The 20,664-nt window shown below is 36.0% G+C and overlaps 1 protein-coding gene across 1 annotated transcript in view; it reads left to right on the top strand.

The window, feature by feature from the left end:
• itga10 (integrin, alpha 10) overlaps nucleotides 1-20,664 on the top strand; it is a 370,978-nt gene that overhangs the window by 324,028 nt on the left and 26,286 nt on the right. Inside the window, exon 2 of the mRNA XM_087812486.1 lies at nucleotides 10,812-11,598. Coding sequence (XP_087668612.1) covers nucleotides 11,547-11,598 — 52 coding nt within the window. The 5' untranslated portion in view covers nucleotides 10,812-11,546. The remainder of the gene's footprint in view (nucleotides 1-10,811; nucleotides 11,599-20,664) is intronic.

The raw sequence follows: 20,664 nt of genomic DNA, 5'->3' as shown, positions 1-20,664 counted from the left end.
TTCTTGAAAAGAAAAATAAATACGGTCATCATAAGGTTTTGGCATAAAAATAACACATTTTATTTGCCAATTATTTCCCTTATAAAGTACACAATAAGCCCAAGCAGGACAATAAATGGTCGTTCTTTACTGAAAAAGATTTCCCTCGAGATGCAGGAGGCGTCACCGTGTCTGGTTTTCCGACAAAACTTCCACACTTGTTGATCTGACGATCAGAGCATCAAAGCTATTGATTGAAGTGGGAGCACAGGTAAGTTTTGTCTCCCCCTTCCTCCCCCCCCTGGGGGGGAGAGAGCGCTTGATAGATGGCATGTGCACGGAGCAGTGTGTACTTGTCTGCATTCTTTAGCAGATGTCACAAATGGCACTGCGGTGATTTGTGATCTGGTTGAAGCAATAGCCTCGACTCGCAGGGTCAAGTGCGTTCTCTGCCGAACAGTAAAGTTTAGGAATGGTTTCGTCGAAAGATGGCCTGGAGGGTTTCTTTTTTTTTTAGAGGAAGACGGATGTCTCGGATCACCAGGAGAGAAAGTAGATACAGTGAGCCCGCTGTCACAATAAACATCCTATTCATCAATTTCAAAGACTCCATGCTAATTATAGTAAACAAGAACAAAGTGCGGCATGTAATATTAAATGCTCTTCCTGTACACACTTAGCAGAAGATCCCTCAGGTAAAGAAGAAAATGGAAAAGAAAATGAAAAGAACAGAGAGATACGATAGTTCAATTATTGTCTATATTTCCACAAAGTGTGTATCAAATCCACTTATTTCCATTAAAGATTAAGATGAAAATATTCCGTGTGTTTTCATTTTTGTGCTGCAATTGGTCATCACATCCTCCGAGGCTCAAGAAAGAATCAAAGCCTGCGATATACTGACTGAGGACGAGAGGATACAGTCGACTCCAGCAGCTTTTAAAGCTGATGTTTGAACACATTTAGGTTTCAAAACAAATAAAAGCAGTTACAACTTTTTCAAGATTCATGTGGTCAGTAAATTCTACAACACCTGACACTCCACAATACTACAAATATATCCTTGTTACTACATTATCTCAATATATTGTAACGTTGCCCCTATATCTTTATACGTATCATATCGCTAGATTATAGCCAATACTCACGCCTAGGCCTTAGAATTGCAGAAAGAATATGACAATATAGAATTCATTTTAATCTAATATGTATTAAATACAATACTGTATATATGTGTATATAGTGTGTTTAATGTTTGCCACAATTTCTAATAATAATTTGGAATCTTTACTTCTGAAATAATTGATTAATTTGTTACTCATACATTATGGAACACAGTACATGTAGCTTGTGTACTTTAAACCAACAGACCATGAACCACAGACATTTTTAAAATGATGATATTGGACATTAATAATTATATTTATGGCCATTAGGCCCTTGAGTTTCACACATTTCAACCAAGACCTACTTAGAGGCTAACTAAGTATGTAAAAGGGATTTTTCTAAAACATATTTTCTTTTATTATGGGGTATTAAAAAGAGCAAAATATAAAATCGAACCCTTCATCAATCTCTGTATAGAACTAATATGCACCAAATGTGATGCACACAAACTCTAAACTCATCTGCTCTGAGGCGACACGAGACACCAAAAGCCATCAAAACGTCAAAACCCCATTATTTAAATTCCTGGCCTGAGAATCTTTCCATTAGGATGAAAGAGACGCAGAGACTCGGAGCGGTTGAGTCACCGGCTGACAGAGCAGTGAGGTAAGTTTGAAAATTTCCTTTTAAGCGTTTTATTTGCTTTTTCAGATGAATCATGTCCAAACATACCCGGGTCTGTATTCCTGGACTTTTCAAACACACCCATGGATGCACTGAGCTTGTGGTGACACATGTTATAATTTAGTGTCACGTAAACAGCTCTTTCTGACTCAAGAGCAACCAGACATCTTAGGTTTAAGAACCATTACTGAGGAAAAAACAGACCTAAAACTTTTGATCATTATATCTTTAATGAATTCAAATTTATGTTCCTCAGCCCAAAAAAAGTTAACTTTTTTTTTAGGACGTATGAGCATTTTTACAAAGCCCAAGACATGAGACAGTAAAACAAAAAAAAAAGTGAACATTATTTAATTTATCTCTAACCATTTACTTTTGTTTCATCACTAGTCTATATACTTATATACTGTAGCTTAATTGGTCGAGCACAGCACTCGCTGAGACGCATAACCATCCATCAACTCTGTATTTTAAATATTGCATGTTTTTTTGGAAATTTTATTGTGTTGCAGCTGCACAAATTAGTATTCTGTGCAACAAAATAGTATTTTGTGACCAATAATTTTTATTTAATGGACAGAAATGAGTGTTAACACAATCTAGTATTTTGGGACTACAAATTAGTATTTCATGACAACAATTTGTTATTTTGTGACCAAAGATTAGTATTTCGACACCACAAATTAGTATTTCCTCACCACAAATTAATATTTTGTATTTCCTCACCACAGATTAGTATTTCGTGACCACAAATTAGTATTTCCTCACCACAGATTAGTATTTCGTGACCACAAATTAGTATTTCCTGACTACAAATTAGCATTTTGTGTCACAAATTAGTATTTCCTCACCACAGATTAGTATTTCGTGACCACAAATTAGTATTTCCTCACCACAGATTAGTATTTCGTGACCACAAATTAGTATTTCCTGACTACAAATTAGCATTTTGTGACAACAAATTAGTATTTCCTCACCACAGATTAGTATTTCGTGACCACAAATTAGTATTTCCTCACCACAGATTAGTATTTCGTGACCACAAATTAGTATTTCGTGACCACAAATTAGTATTTCCTCACCACAGATTAGTATTTCGTGACCACAAATTAGTATTTCCTCACCACAGATTAGTATTTCGTGACCACAAATTAGTATTTCCTCACCACAGATTAGTATTTCGTGACCACAAATTAGTATTTCCTCACCACAGATTAGTATTTCGTGACCACAAATTAGTATTTCCTGACTACAAATTAGCATTTTGTTTCACAAATCAGTTTTTTGTGACCACAAATCAGTATTTCGTGACCACAAATTAATATTTTGTGACCACAAATTAGTATTTTGTGACCACAAATTAGTATTTTGTGACCACAAATTAGTATTTTGTGACCACAAATTAGTATTTTGTGACCACAAATGAGTCTTTCAAGGATGAAATGAGTATTTAGTGAGCACAAATTAGATTTCCGTAGCCACAAATCAGTATTTTGTGACTACACATTATTTTCTGACCAAAGAATTAGTATTTCCTGACCATGAATTGATATTTCCTGAACACAAATTAGTATTCTGTGAACATAAATTATTATTGCGTGTCCACAAATAATTTCCTTTTTTTAACATGTCATGTCTGGGGCTTGATACACTCTTGTGTCTTTGTGTCTTGGGTGTGTTTTTCTGAACAATTCGATCCTGTATTCCTGTGAATCACTATAGAGCTAGCAACACCTGTTTTGAAATCCTGTAGGTCAGATAAAGGTGACACATTTAGTGGAGTATCTCTAAACAAGTTCACATTAAGAGAAAGCCTTATTCACATATTTAATTTCAATTCAATAAACCACATGTTACCTTCTCTAGAGAAGAAAAGTGCCTCCTTTGTCATTCACACTGAATGAAGTCTTTGTTAAAATGGAAAATGTAATAACTCATCTGATTACTTTGACAGACCTGTGGATTGACATGGTCTAATATAAAAAGTGCATTCCACAGATAATGTTTTTGTTTTTTTATAGCGTTGGACCAATCAGAATGAAGGGCAAACAGGTAGATCCATTGAAGAACACGTTCAGTTATCAAGTGATGACAGGTTTATTTAAACATACTTCTTCATGTTTGTATCTCGTTCGCTTTCCAGAAAATAATCATTTTGACTCAAACGTACTTTAAATGATCCGTGTTCTTTTCTTGATGAGTTTACCAACAGATTTTTTGGTCAAGCATCAAAGTAGGTAACACTTACATAAGACTCTTTCCCCTCTGTTGGGCTACCAGTGACCCAGAAGAGTGTCAGGTAAATCAAAGAAAAGTCTGGGGATTTCAAAGATGGTAATATAACTGCTGGAGTCGCTCCAACGCGGTCTGCGTTTGATTAGCGCCGTACATGAGGTTTAGCTTATCACCATCCCTTATTTTCTCTTGTTTCCTTCCTCTTTCTACTCACTCTCTCCATCTCTATCCTCCTTTGAGCGGCTCCAGACATCGGCTGGAGCGAATCATACCGGCCTGTCATACTTGAAGTACGCCGAGGTGTTGTTTGATTGGTTACAGAAGCATGTAAATTGGGGAAACATGGATAGAGGAAGCACACCTTGTAAAAAGAAAAAAACATACCGGCCGCGGCGTCGACACAGAAACATGTGTATGCATGAAAAGAAATGCAAAAGCAGTTTTCCCCGAGTTGCTCAAACGAGAGTTGGCTGCGGACCAGAAGTAAAACCATCACGACCGAAACACCTCCGGCGCAACATGTTGGCAAAGCTTTGGTCGGTGGAGCAGAAGTAACGTCTCAATAGGACCCGTTGATGGATAGAAAACAGGCTCTTCCGCTGACACTTGCTTGACACCGCCGTCTAATTCATCTCCAAATCACCGTTTTCTGTTCCACGCTGTTAAGATGTAACATCCTGGTGCCGTGGCTCTTTTCCTGCTTTCCTCTCGAATCACTACAGGTCAGGCCTCACGTTGATTTACTCGACCGGAAAAATATCCCACCGACGTGCCAGCTAGTGTTGTATGCACAGTCGACATTCCATTTCCCCTTTATTGTCAAATGTACAGTTAGTCCGAGTCGAGCAGGATGAGAAAACGTGTTTAGTGTTAGTATTATTTCTTAGATTTAGAGATAATAAATGACTGACACTACCATGTTTACCAGATATGTTATTAGGGTATGAATGTTTTATGAGACTACAAGTAGACATTTTCAAATTTAGTCACAGTTTTGAACTTTAAAATCATCAACAATTTTGTTTTGAGCACATCACACACTTCCAAAAGTATGATTTTGAACTACTAACAAATCAAACATTTCGATCGGTAGCCAATTTTCAACAATCGCCAGTTCAAACCATACACACCACACAAGTTTCGTTTTATATATACTATCAAGTGCAATTATTACTATAGTCAAACAAGAGATTGAACAAGAAAGAAGAGTTGGTATTAGTTCTGCTCTTTATTCATACGTGTTTCACTGAAAAGATGTATAACTTTGTTTGTTTACGAGTCATGTTACAAGATACTGTCTGTGACCATGTCTAATGATCATCTATGAGATCTTTATATGTGTCCTGTGTTTGTTTATTAATGTCATGTGAACATTTTATGTGTAACCTTCACAATATGTGGGTCATCACTGAGCAGTATATTTCCATATTCATAACCTTTAAAGTAATCTACATTTTTTGGTGTTTAAATCCAGGCCAACACCATAAATTGAAATTAATGACCTCACTATTATTTAAAATGTTATTTTACAGCAACAATAGAAAAATAAATGGAAGAGAAGAAAAAAAGCATTCATTAATGCAACATTTATGAGCCTAAAGAGGCTAAAATCACAGAAATAAGAATAACAGATAAATGTTATAGAAAGTAAAAGGATTATTTAAATGTATTTACACCGTCACGTTTACTAGCTGGACAAATGATGAAGAGCGATTAAACACATCATTGCTGTATTAATATGTTTACACTTCTTTCTCTGCTCATTTGGAAATGTTGGTGCAAAAGTTCAGTAAGAGTTTCACTAGGCAGCTGGTTTCCTCAGGGCTCAGTGCATGTGTGTGTGTGTGTGTGTGTGTGTGTGTGTGTGTGTGTGTGTGTGTGTGTGTGTGTGTGTGTGTGTGTGTTTGTGTGTGTGTGTGCGCTCGTAAGGCATAAAGGTTTGATTGTACATGACAGTTGATAATTCTTAGCATGAACTTGAGACTGTGCCACATTCTATACTGTAAAGGCAATACTTATCGAAAAGGGTGAATATAGTGATAAAATACAGCATTCAATGTTGGAAAAAAACACATATATAAATAAAAAAGGTTTAAAAATGTGTTGTGAGACAAACTGTAATGAGTCATTCGGGGTTGGTAAAAAAAGTTTTTCAATAAACTGAATTAAAAGAGGATTATTATATAAGTAAGTTAATAAGTCTGCATCTTTTGTTTACATAGAATCATACTCACAACAGTTTTTGTTCACAAAATTACTTCTTACAAGTTTACTCACTAGGTACTACATAAAGAATTATAAAATAAACTTATCGCCTGAGCCTTATAAACATTTTTCAATCACAAGTTCAAACATTTAACTGATAACATTTCTCCAGTCGTAATCAGACGTTAAATATATATTAATCATCTTTATAAGCGAACATCATTTATATATTTTACCCCCAAAATTCAAGTTAATTTAAGTTTGTTTTCCTGCTTTTAGCAAGCATGGATGTTCTCTGAGGGTTATGTTGTTCTTCTGGTTTAATTTGGCAGTGATGTAACTTGGCTGACACTTTAGAATAGAGCGACAACTGGATTTAGAAGAAGCAAACCGTTGTAAATGCAGCTTAAGAACTAAACACATTTTTTGGAACAAATTCATTAATATATGACCACAATCATTTATTTTTCTTCCACCATTAAGATGGGCCGCTTCGGAGAGTTATAAACAGGGTGAAAAAAACACCTGAAACTGGTGCAAATCAAAGTGTATCAGCATATGAAGGATCAAGTACGTCATGTTCATCAAGGAGGTCCAAGAGATGAGAGGAGGAATCAATATTGGGAAGGACACCGGAAGCTGAGCAATGTCATGTCGGCAGTAACAGTAAGGGAAGTGGCAGAGCCTCGGTTCAATTGTCCACCAATCATTAGAACCTCTCCCGCTGGACGTATTGATCAATAGAAATGAAGTTCTCCTCGCATGTTGGATTTACTTTATGAACTCAAAGCACTTACGTCTCTGCTGCTGCTCGTCCCTCTCTGGGTCTCCTTGTCACCAGAGATGATGTACTGCAGAGAGAAAAAAACAGGCATTAGTTTGACTGTAAAATACAGAAGCAATCTTACTTAGACACGATTTTCTAATCACACAAAAGCAGGGATCCATCAAACTAGAGCTGCTCGTCCATGCTCTCTGAAAGAAATAATGACAGCACGACACCTGGTGGTCATTTGTGGAAAAAACACTGAGCTATTGTGATTCTACATCTTTGCATCTTTGAAAACAAACCAAAATAACGAATTCATAATAAGAACCATTTCATTTTTTTGTTAAACAAGACTTCAATATATTACTGCAATTAAATATACTTTAAGACTATTCTACCGTGCCCCAGAATAGCAAAAAACAAGTTAAAAAAAACTTTTGTATTATTCATTCAGTTTTTAAATGTGGACATTGTAAATTAGTTTCAGGAAAATAAATATTTGTTTCATAGTTTTGTAAATGTTTTTCAGAGTTTGTAATTTTTTTTTTAAGTTTGTAAATGTATATCAGGAAATTTGTTTTTAAAAATTTGTTTCGGAGCACAAAAAACAAGTTCACAAACTTTTGTTTTATTCATTCAGTATTAAATGTGTTTCAGGAAATTGTAAATTTGTTTCAGGAAAATATACATTTGTTTAAGAGTTTGGAAATGTGTTTCAGGAAATTGTAATTTGTTGTCTGTTTAAAAAAATATTTCAGATTATTGTAAATATGTTTCAGAACATTTTCGAAAAAAGGCTAATTTGTTTAAGGAAATTTTTCATTTTTTGTTTGTTATTTGTCAATTAGTTCGATTCATAATTTCTAAAATTTGTAAAGTAATATTTAAATGTAGTTCAACTTCAATATAACTTGCATGTGTTCTACCACCTACAGCCACAAACAGTCCTTTTCTCCTTCTCCCTCTTTATTTCAATGGAATATTCATTTTCATAGTAAATTTCCTAACTGTAAAATACAACTTTAAACTTATTTTTCAAGACGGATGAAATTATGTTTATTACGTTTTAGCATCTTGAAGATGCTAATATTAATAATATAAAAATATACGGGCTAAAAGTAACAAGTACTAAAAAGACAAAATATTCTTAAGCATAACATAAATACTATAAATTCAACATTTGTCAACAAGCTTCGAGGATGCTTAAGCTGTAATGACGAATATTAGCCAATAGATGTCACTAGAGACAAGGTAGCAAACATCAACACGTCTTCTCCCTTTATGTCAACGTTAAAAACACCGATGCATCTGTGAAAGAAACTTTATTTTACACTTTTTAATTCAATTCCACTCACCTGTCGTCCTCCTTCGTTGCTAGCATCCGTCTGTTAGCATCAACGGTAGTAGGATTTGTATTAGTTTAATCCCAAACTGTCTTCAAAATGAGATGTATACATATCATGTTTATGTTAAAGCACTTTACTGCGATAAGAAATCCAAAACTATAGATTTAAACTGATTGAACGAAATTGAATGAACGAAACGAATTATTTGAAGTCATCACGTCAACAGGTGATTTAAAAATGGCTGCCAACCGGAAGCTCTTTGCTAATATTCGTTTTCGTATATATAATTTTATTTTATAATTTTGTACAACTCAACAATATATGGACGGTGTGCTCTTTTTTTTAATTATAATTTATTAAATTATTTTTTTCACCTGAATCGATGGGATGCATAAGTGGACTTTACTTAATAAGATGAGATAAGATTTTTTTTTTATTCTCCCCACATTAGATACATGTGTGTTGCAACAGAAGCTTACGAAACAATTATTACCCAACATTAACATTCTAAAAGTAAAAAAAAGAAAGAATACAAAAATAAAATAAATGAGCACAATAATAAAAACAGTAATAATAAATAAACCAAAAAAAAAAACATTACACTACAGAAATGGATATACAATAATAATGAATAGATTATATTTATTATAAACATTATTCAACTGTTTGGTAGCTGAAATAATTATAGAATATAGGCAAAAAGTATACAACAATTTAGCTCATGTAGGTTTTTGAGATACAAACGTTTCTCAAAGAGCATCTTCTCTTTGGATGTGTGGTGTACTGGCCAGAAGGGGGCGGTCATGTACTAATAAAACGCTTTATGAAGCTTCAATAGAAACCTAAAGTTTATCTACTATTATCAATTGTAATTGAGGATAATTATATTTAAGATGACTTTGGGGACGTGGAAAGGACCGATCTAGGATGAATAATGTTGAAAGGAAAGAGAGAAACAAAACCTATACTATGGTAAAATAGTGTGAGTAGTTCTGTGATTAATTTAGTTAATGCATTTAAAGTAAAAAAAGAACAACTGAAAGTATTGTTTAATATTAACCTAAAAGACACATTTTGTTCTATTCTCTCTGAGTTATTCTGGCTGTGCTGAAGCTAATCTTGGGGGAATGAAGGGGTTTAATCTGGGAATGTGGCCAGTAAACTTGAGGTTACACATAGAAACACTCAACACACACAAATACACAGTTTGAAAAAAAGGCAAGCATGTGGTGAATGTACAAACAGCATGTTCACTGTGGTCTACTCCACCTGGCAGAGCTTTTGATCCGATTCAAAAACTAGAATCTTAAATATTAAATAGAAAATTTGCAATTCCAAAAGAAAATACAGTGTGAATGCTGAATGTGCTGAATGTGTAAACTGAAATGCCTAAAAAGTATTAGTATTCAAAGTAAAAATGTGTAGAAACCATTGAAATGATGGCATAAAGAAGAAAGACTGGTGTGAAAATGTTGAAAACTGAAAACTGAAAAAGGTTGAGAAGAAGAAAAAAAGAAGAAAAGAAAGAAGAAGAAAAAGTATAATTTGTGGTAGAATTGGTAGTAGTATAAGTAGTTGTAGTGGTGGGAGTAGAATAAGTTGTAGAATAAGTAGTAGAAGCAGAATAGGTAGTGGTAAAAATAGAAGCAGTAGTAGGAGTAGAACAAGTAGTAGCAGTAGAAGTAGAATAAGTAGTAGAAATAGTAGTAGAAGAATAAGTAGTATAATAAGTAGTAGTAGAAGTAGAAGAAGTAGAATAATTAGCAGTAGAAGTAGAATAAGTAGTAGTAGAAGTAGTAGATGTAGTGGTGGGAGCAGAATAAGTAGTAGAAGTAGAATAAGTAGTAGACGTAGTAGGATTAATAGTAGAATTAGTAGTAAAAGTAGAACTAGTAGTAGTAGTAGTAGTAGTAGTAGAAGTATTTAGACAAAAGTGTTGAATTAACTTTCCAGGATTGAGTAGATGAATGTACCTGAAGGTCAAAGTTGAAGGAGTTGAAACATGAGTTGACGATTTTTCCCATTTAAGTGAATTGGAAAAAAAGGGTAGAAAAAGAGGAATAGAATAAAGAGTTGAAGAGATAAAAGAAAGCTAGAATATAGCCCGAATTTCAGGAACGAGCAGAATTGATCAAAGGTTGGTTGAATGGTTTAAATCGGATAAGATTTTCAGGAGAAGATGTGGTAGAAAATGTAGGTCAGAAGAGCAAAAGTGGATCTTTCCTTCAGCATTCACACAATGACATCAGAGATATCGTTTTAATATAATAAAGCTGATTTACTTTACAACAACGGTAATAACCCCAAAAACAACGACTCAAGATATTTAATTTCTATGGTTTTTATTGTTATTCCAAAGCAATATATGCTTCAGAAACAATCTGAAAGTCTCGGAAAAAGGAAAATAAAAAAGGTCTCCAGCTATAAAATTGGTATGTTTTAAGACTTTTTTAAAAAATAGTAGAGTGAGTGTTGGCACATGTAAGCTAGAAGAGAGAGAGAGAAAGAGAGAGAGAGAGAGAGAGAGAGAGAGAGAGAGAGAGAGAGAGAGAGAGAGAGAGAGAGAGAGAGAGAGAGAGGGAGAGAGAGGGAGAGAGAGAGAGATGTGGCTTTGAGGTTTGTCAATATGAAGCAGCCGCTCAGAGAGGAGTCTGGTGGATGGAGGAGGACGGCTGGAAGGAGGGGAGCTCACAGGATAAATGCACTCTTTCATTTCCAAATTCAAAAATACGTTACACATATAGAAACTTGGGAAAATTCACTTGGCGTTTGCAGAGGATTCAGGGAAAGTGGAGCGAGCAGAATGGACGACAAGTTTTTGAAAGTTTTCCAGGGACTTTGAGGATTGGAGTTGGAACTGGAAAGTGGATGTTACAAGAATCCATTTGAAGCTAGGGATGATGAAGCTGTAGTCTTGGAATTCTGTTCGGCTTGAACAGGTGACGCCACGACATGCATCCAATGATGAACGATAAACGGTCAACTTTTCATTCAAGTTGTCTCTGGATGTAAGAACAGAACTTTTTATTTTTTTCGTTTGTTCTTTACCGCCTCATGCTGCTTCTGTGAATGGACGATCGCTGACCTCCTCCGCTCACTGAGAGCCGACATGCAAGAAGCGCAGCAGAAGATAGATGCATCTCTGGGGAAAAGAGACTGAACTTTTATTTTCACGAAACTCAACCACTTTGTAAACAAACTGAACCAAAAATCAATCAATCATGGAGCTACACAGGTTCCTGCTTTCCTTGGAATTCATCTTTCTACTTAAAAGTAAGTGTTTTTCTTAATGAAATTGATAATATAATTTCAGTTTGTTTCAAATATACAAGTGACTGCATCATGACTTTATAGGTATGAACGATTGACCTGGAAGACATTCCTGACTCTGCTGTCTGCAGGGGGTCAAAGAGAATTCATATTTTTTAAATGTGGCAGAGTTTGCTGTAATAAAAGTCGAGGCAGTTGTCCAGAGGAAAATCTCGGCCTTGAAGATCTACCATAGATAAAGCACCATTTGTAATGTGTTGGAGTCAGCAGTAGAAGTTTGAGACAAGTATATGTCGTCTGCTTACAAGGTGACTTCTTCATCTCTGTTTACACTTGACCCCTGTTGACCTTCGCAGCTGTCCGACCGGAGTTCCATGACCGTCTCAGCTCATGCACTCGACGATGATGTCTAAACCTCTCGCACCATGTGTGTGTTTTCTACCACTTTCGCGCCTCATTAAATCATTTCTCCTCACCAGCGGGAAACCGTAGAAGTGCGCCATTGTCGTCTCCCAGAGCCATATCTGCAGATAAGCGGCAGCTAATGGCTACGCTTAAAAGAGCGCCACCATGAAGTGTGAGATCAATAGGCGGAGAAAGTCTAGACAAACACACTCGGCTCACGTATAAAACTCCAGTCAGACGTGAGCTTCAGCCAGTTTTCATGCTAGGCTAATTGCCTTCTCGACAGAAGCTGATAAATGCTTTAGCCCCTGAGATTACCATCAACACTCCTATAAACGCTTGCGGAAACAGAGAGAATTGGCCGCTTTATCACTTTTTTCTTGGCATTGAACTGTAAAAACTAATTTAACAACATTTTATGAGGATTGTTATATCGTCTAGTGAACAAGTTGTACACTTTTATCAGTTATATATATATTTAAAGACTGAAAATAAGGAAGAAGACCAAAAACAAGTTGTCTAAACATGTAATATTTGGATTTTTGAGTCAAAATATGTATGGAAAAAAAGTTGTACACAGTTTAAAATCTTATTCTAAAAATGATAAATTGTAATAGTTTTAATGTTTTCTCAGGTTTGGGGGTTTAAATCTCAATTACACAAGCGGCCAAAATCCTAAAAGATTCAAAGAAAAAAAAACAAAGTTATATTTACCCAATGGGAAATATGATTTTGATATTTTATTTTCATTCTTTGAGGCTCAATATATCTTAATAATCTCTGTTATTGTCATTCGTTACCTAAAACAGTCATTATACGTCACTTAACTTATCTTAAACACTGGCATCTTAATAACAATAATTAACAATATCAACCCAAAATTACTATATTTTCTGTTTTGAGCCAACCATTCCACAAAATGACTTTGACACATGTGTCTTAGACATCAACATCATGGAACAGGAAAGAAGGACTCTTTAAGAAGACCCCTATAGCAAGTAGTCCCAGTCTTAAAACCACTATCAGCTAGCTGAGACACACTGTATCGAAACCAAAAGGGACGACAACTTGCCTGCAGTAGTAAGAAACCTCCAATACACAATATAAATGTTTCGTTTGTGTCTTCTTGTTAAGACTATTGTAACAGTTTATTTTCGTGTCTAAACAAGAAGGATCTGTCTCGCCTGAAGTTAATATGAAACTTTGTTGCCAGAATTCTGACCCGCTATAGTAGAATAACTCACATTTACCTGATCCTTAAAACTCTTCACTGGCTGCCAGTTTCTTTCAGGATACATTTTTTAATCCTGGTTCTTACTTTCAGATCTATTCATGGTCAGGTTCCTCCTTACATCAGTGATCTGATCCAGCCTTAGACCCCAGCTCGGACTCTGAGGTCTGTGGTTCAGAATCTACTGATGGTTCCTGAACACGGTTCAGGACCAGAGGAGAGAAATCCTTCCAGGCTGTTGCTCCTAAGCTTTGGAACGATCTTCCTCTGTGTGTTTGATGATCTACTGACTCCTTCAAGAAACATTTTAAGACATTCTTATTATGGCAGGCTTTCTCCTAATTTTCTTGGGGCGGTTGTGTTTGCCTCTATGTTATCTTGGCCTTTTAAAGAATTTATTTTAACTGTGTATTGTTTTTCATTGTTAAAACTCTTTGTAATCTGGTCTGAGAAAAGCGCTTTACAAATAATTACTTACTTACTTACTTAAATGATGTCACAAAACACTGTAAAACTGACCACAAACTAGAATTAAACTCAACTTTTTAAGCTTAAAATGTGTGTTTATATCCACAATATCGTTGAATAACCTTTACAGCGTGTTGACTTCAGTGTTGGTTGGTGTGTTTTTGCAATATGTTTTTTTTTACGGCCCGGGCATGTGTCACACCGAGGATGTAGGTGAGTGAGTACCGTTGATGGCTTGAGCAGAGCGTCTCCGATGCGTCCAGCAGGCTTCCCATGTGTGTTACACCGTGTTATGCCGTACTGAGATGTCAAACACAGGTGTGTGCGAGCGCGAGTGAGCACTTCATGACACTCACTATTAAGCTTGTATTCTTCCTGGAATCTCCCTTTCTTTCTCTCCCACTCTTCCTCTTTCCTTATCCAAGTCTTCCCCCGTGAGAGAGTGATGGGAAGCAATCAAGGTAATGGAGAGAAAATCTGTGAGAGGGGGATGAAGAGATGCAGAAGGGGGTCACGGGAAACACTGATTCACGCTAACGATGGAAACAGACGATCCAAAACATTCGGTTTTTAACGGAGGTAACATCAGTCAGTGATGCAAGATGTAAACCATGGGTATTAGAGTCGATGGTATAAGGAGCCAAAGTCCTGATCATTTCTTGAAAGGCTCAGTTTATCTTGCGTTTGTCCGTCTTCACCACACACTCCCTTCGTATTTCTTACCTTAAACATCATTAAAAGTATAATTTGTTGATAAATATCTGTTCCTTATCTTAACTAAAACATGTGCAACTTCATAGTTCAAGATATCAACATGAAAATTAAACTACTTTGATTTTGAGTCAACCATCTGGCGGGCTTGAGTGTGTTGTAGTAACTAAAAGGTATTGTTCAGCAGTTTCTACTTAATTTATACCAAAACTTTCTGGTTCACCTTAAATTTAAACAGGTGTTTCTCAACTTTTACTCCAGTTTTGACTCTACTAGTCGGGTTGTGTATTGTCAAGAATCATTATACAGGGTCAACGTACGATATTTTGGAATACTGTCGTAACAAGGATATATTCGTAGTATTTTCCAAGTAATTGACTCTGTGGTTGAAAATTTACAGACAATATGATTCTCGACCAATTCGTTACTATTATCTTTAAAAAAAAGTTTATCTTGCGTTTGTCCGTCTTCACCACACACTCCCTTCGTATTTCTTACCTTAAACATCCTTAAAAGTATAATTTGTTGATAAATATCTGTTCCTTATCTTAACTTAAACATGTGCCAGTTCATAGTTCACGATATCAACATGAACATTGAACTACTTTGATTTTGAGTCAACCATCTGGCGGGCTTGAGTGTGTTTAAGTAACTAAAAAGTATTGTTCAGCAGTTTCTACTTAATTTATAGCAAAACTTTCTGGTTCACCTTAAATTTAAACAGGTGTTTCTCAACTTTTACTCCAGTTTTGACTCTACTAGTCGGGTAGTGTATTGTCGAGAATCATTATACAGGGTCAACGTACGATATTTTGGAATACTGTCGTAACAAGGATATATTCGTAGTATTTTCCAAGTAATTGACTCTGTGGTTGAAAATTTACAGACAATATGATTCTCGAACAATTCGTTACTACTATCTTTAAAAAAAAGTTTATCTTGCGTTTGTCCGTCTTCACCACACACTCCCTTTGTATTTCTTACCTTAAACATCATTAAAAGTATAATTTGTTGATAAATATCTGTTCCTTATCTTAACTTAAACATGTGCAACTTTATAGTTCACGATATCAACATGAAAATTAAACTACTTTGATTTTGAGTCAACCATCTGGCGGGCTTGAGTGTGTTTTAGTAACTAAAAAGTATTGTTCAGCAGTTTCTACTTAATTTATACCAAAACTTTCTGGTTCACCTTAAATTTTTAAACAGGTGTTTCTCAACTTTTACTCCAGTTTTGACTCTACTAGTCGGGTAGTGTATTGTCAAGAATCATTATACAGGGTCAACGTACGATATTTTGGAATACTGTCGTAACAAGGATATATTCGTAGTATTTTCCAAGTAATTGACTCTGTGGTTGAAAATTTACAGACAATATGTTCTCGACCAATTCGTTACTACTATCTTTAAAAAAAAGTTTATCTTGCGTTTGTCCGTCTTCACCACACACTCCCTTCTTATTTCTTACCTTAAACATCATTAAAAGTATAATTTGTTGATAAATATCTGTTCCTTATCTTAACTTAAACATGTGCAACTTTATAGTTCACGATATCAACATGAAAATTAAACTACTTTGATTTTGAGTCAACCATCTGGCGGGCTTGAGTGTGTTTTAGTAACTAAAAAGTATTGTTCAGCAGTTTCTACTTAATTTATACCAACACTTTCTGGTTCACCTTAAATTTTTATACAGGTGTTTCTCAACTTTTACTCCAGTTTTGACTCTACTAGTCGGGTTGTGTATTGTCAAGAATCATTATACAGGGTCAACGTACGATATTTTGGAATACTGTCGTAACAAGGATATATTCGTAGTATTTTCCAAGTAATTGACTCTGTGGTTGAAAATGTACAGACAATATGATTCTCGACCAATTCGTTACTACTATCTTTAAAAAAAAGTTTATCTTGCGTTTGTCCGTCTTCACCACACACTCCCTTCGTATTTCTTACCTTAAACATCATTAAAAGTATAATTTGTTGATAAATATCTGTTCCTTATCTTAACTTAAACATGTGCAACTTTATAGTTCACGATATCAACATGAAAATTAAACTACTTTGATTTTGAGTCAACCATCTGGCGGGCTTGAGTGTGTTTTAGTAACTAAAAAGTATTGTTCAGCAGTTTCTACTTAATTTATACCAAAACTTTCTGGTTCACCTTAAATTTTTAGGTGTTTCTCAACTTTTACTCCAGTTTTGACTCTACTAGTCGGGTAGTGTATTGTCGAGAATCATTATACAGGGTCAACGTACGATATTTTGGAATACTGTCGTAACAAGGATATATTCGTAGTATTTTCCAAGTAATTGACTCTGTGGTTGAAAATTTACAGACAATATGTTCTCGACCAATTTGTTACTACTTTCTTTAAAAAAAAAAAACAGAATATGACCAAAAATTACCTTTAAAAGCTGCTGGAGTCGAACGTATCCTCTTGTCCTTAGTCATTGCCGGGATCTCGCCGGATTTCATTGTCACTTTAGCTGCAGAGGAAGGCATGAATGCTGCCATAAAGCAGCCAAGCAACATGGTAATTAAATGTGGACACAGTGCTTTTTAAATATTGATACAGTTCAATAAAAAGAAACATTGCGATATTTAGGTATTCATATTTTCTCACATCTTGTTTGATTGTAGAATCAAAGCGATGTCGGAATTGAAATGCCGATTCTCCAGGGTGCCATCAACATAGCTGTACAACATGTCGTTCAACTGCACCATAAACAACAGTTGCATCTCCTTTTGTTTCACCGCAAACATGCGTCCGGTTCACTGACATATAAAAGTCGCACAAACAAAAAGATTCAACACAACCTTATACATATATAAGCCCAGAGTGGTCCGTGTGGTTTTCAAGGGAATCTGGACTCAGTTTGGCTTCATACATGTTTGCTGCTAGTTGTCATGGTGATGGGTGGTCAGACGGGCTGCGGTACAGTGTGGAATATAAACTCAAATGAAAACGAAACCCGGAGAGCAGGACTGAGAAAATAGGGAACCATTGAGGGGGGTTTCTGATTGCGTTGGTCTGTGTGTGCGCTTTGTATCAACATATTTTTCTACAGCAGACCAACAATTGTTGAAGCTTTGGTGTCTGTAAACATATTCAATCTGTTAAGATTAGACTGGAGATGGTGAATGATGTCATAAATACCTCCAATATCGTATCAGCCAATAAAAAAAACTACTAGAAACTTCAGGCAGCATAGAGGGTTAACAGTAGCGATGGGGGAGAAACAACAGATATATCCAGTTTCCCAACCAGAACCTAAATGGAAGCTCCTACTGATTACAGTCTGTGTGTGTTCTTGTGTCTGAACAGAAGAACGTTTCCATCAAAATAATGGCAGTCGTGTCTTTTTCTAGCATTGGTAACTTCATCAACTTCTTCTTACCAATATCTTGGATCAAGTTTTGATTAAATTACAGACATACTATCAATTAGACAAGTTTCTCAAGACTGTACTAGGGTAGAATTTTGGGAAGGCTTCTACAGTTCCAACTGGAGATGACTGGTTTTCCCAAAACTTTATAAGGTCCTGAGAAAACCTGAAACAATGTAATACACTCTGTTCTTTCTGTTAGATTAGTTTGTTGGTGTATGTAAGAAAGCGAGCATGAACGGTCCAAACAAATTCATAGACTAAAGAGACTTTAAGTTTGTCATTAGTCATTTTCTTCTCACAAGTTTACCTGCTCAGTTACTTCGTTAGCATCTGAGATATTGATGTACCTTCTGAACATCAATAAGAAAAAATTGCATCGCCATAACTAGCGGGACGTGCTAAGCCGTTTTAGCCGCAACAAGGAACCGATTAGGACACCAGAATGTATTAGTAAATACATGAATGAAATATTGGATTACACTGGCAGGTTTAATTGGCTTCTCTGTTGGGCATGTTTCTCGACTTACCCCAGATACTATCTTGATACAACAGAGGATACAAACATGAAGCCCTGATCTCGCTCTGATTGTGCACATATTGTCCACTATAAAATAAGATGTTTCCATCCAGTGACAAGAGCCTTCTTCATTAGCTACCCAAAGAAAAATATGCGGGTGAAGACCTGTGTAAAGAAAGCGCTCTCTGCTGGTGGGCCAACGAAAATAGACATTGTGAAGTCATGTCCACGGCAGTATGTAATTATAATGGAGGCCACATGTGGCCTTGAGTTTGACATACTCTGTTTTGATGTTATTCCTTCCAGCGAAAGATAGGAAGCCAAAACTGGACATGACATGCACCTTAATGGAGTTGTCTAGGTTAAAAGAGCAGTTGAGTTCGGGGAAGAAAATATATGACTTTTTTGCGGGGTAAGCTGAATAGCATTGCTGGGCACAAGAAGAAAAGAAAGACAATGACGATGGACACCAGCTGGTGGTTTTACAACCTGTACCAAGGCCAACATTACAAATCAACACGGGCGTGCGGAAAGGAATCGTGACCCTTCTTTCGCTCTCTGACTACTTCACCTCCTGCGCTACAAAGCTAACCTGTCAGGAGCAGTTACGGTAGATAGTTAAGGCTTCGTGGTCTGGAATATTTCCTTTGATGTCGGCCTCGGAGGGCGAGTATTTGTGGCTTGAAATTTTATTGGACACATTTAAGTCATAACCTCAGATGCTATTTCTATCCCATAATAGGACCGTCTGGGTTGCATGATCGTATAAAGAGCCCTCAACAGTGACACGGTCCATTTCAAACTATCTATGAAGTAAAGAAAAACATGACCGATGGTATTTTAGAACCTCACATATGCTAATCCAGATCATTCGAGTACTACTTTATGTCACGCAGGTTCTCCTGTTCTGTTCTAGTTCACTTCACCTTTTAAGCCAAGAACGTTGCATAAAAACTTGTATAGCTTTTGATTGTTCAAGCGCTTTGTGACCCTGGTCCAGAAAGGCGCTTTACAAATAACTATTACTTATTAACTTACATCACATCATCAAAGGACAACTAACTTATGAAGTGAATTAATCATGGGTTCATCATGACTAAACTATTGTATTGCAATTATAAAATATTGGTTTATTTCTCAGAAACTGGTTCAAAGTTGAGTCCCCTGAAGTAGATTAAGTTGTTTGAGCATCAATAGTACATCTGGATGGTCTCTTTCATTTAATTACCTTCTGTCCTCATCAATTTTTTGTTGTGTCTGTATATTATTTTACGTCACACAATAATGTCTTTACTTAGGATATTACCAAAAATGTACATTATTAAACCTTGTGTTATCTCAGGGTCAAGGTGACCTGAAGGCCCGAAAAACCAATTCAAACAAGATCAGGGGTGGGCCGTTACATTTCCTCAGGGGCCAATTTATATACTGACACTGTTGTGAGGGGCCCTCGAGCATAAAGAGAGAACCAAAGAGCCAAAATAGCAAAAAGTACCAAAAACCATTTGAAAAAAGCATGAAAAAAAAGATTTACCAAAAGGACCAATAAAAAAAGGGGAAAAGTATTTCAAATACTTGTATTTGAGTGGTATTTTGAGGTAACAGAAACATAAATACGAGATAAAATTGTTAGCTTTCCCTTTCAGAAGTATTTTCTACCCGCATCAGTTCTTCTCTGACAACATGAGGTCCATAAATACAGTGTTTCTGAGTGTTAAAGAGCTTAACACCACATGGGAGACGTACAATGACTTGGTTTTGACACAAGCAACACAGAAAACTCATGAATACACGACTAAACACATTCACAGATCCAAGGTTACACATATTTTGGAAGGAACTGGAAGAAAATACATTTTATTTTACCCAGTAGGTTTATTTGTTTGAAAAAGTTAATCTTACTAACTAGCCTTACATTTAAAAGAATTGAGTGTTTACTTATGGGTCTTAAGCGTAAAGTGAGTCTGAATGTATTAGTTAATGTCATCTGAACAGCAATTTGAAGTAATGACATTCAGTCCAGTTTATTTGGGTTGTTGGGACGTGTTTTCAGTTGGTCGTTCACATCCTCTCACCGTTCCTGCCTCCTGTATCTCTCTCTCAGAATGAAGGTAGGATTGTGAGTCCTAACAGGGCGGCTACTATACTCCAGAGTTTTTCTAACCCACACCCTTCACTGCTCTCTCTCTCTCTTCTGCTTTCCCTCCGACTCGGTAAAGTCTGTTTATCCGTCTTCTCTTTCACAACATTAATCAGACTTCTTCCTGTACAACTTTCCCACCACGTTGTCCAAATGTTTTATGAATATAAAGAGTTGTGATGGTTTAAAGTCAATGTT

Source organism: Callionymus lyra, chromosome 17 (genome assembly GCF_982586985.1).
Source record: "Callionymus lyra chromosome 17, fCalLyr1.hap1.1, whole genome shotgun sequence".
NCBI lineage: Eukaryota > Metazoa > Chordata > Actinopteri > Syngnathiformes > Callionymidae > Callionymus > Callionymus lyra.
The sequence above is the reverse complement of the archived record's forward strand: the minus strand, read 5'-3'. Positions and strand labels throughout refer to the sequence as shown.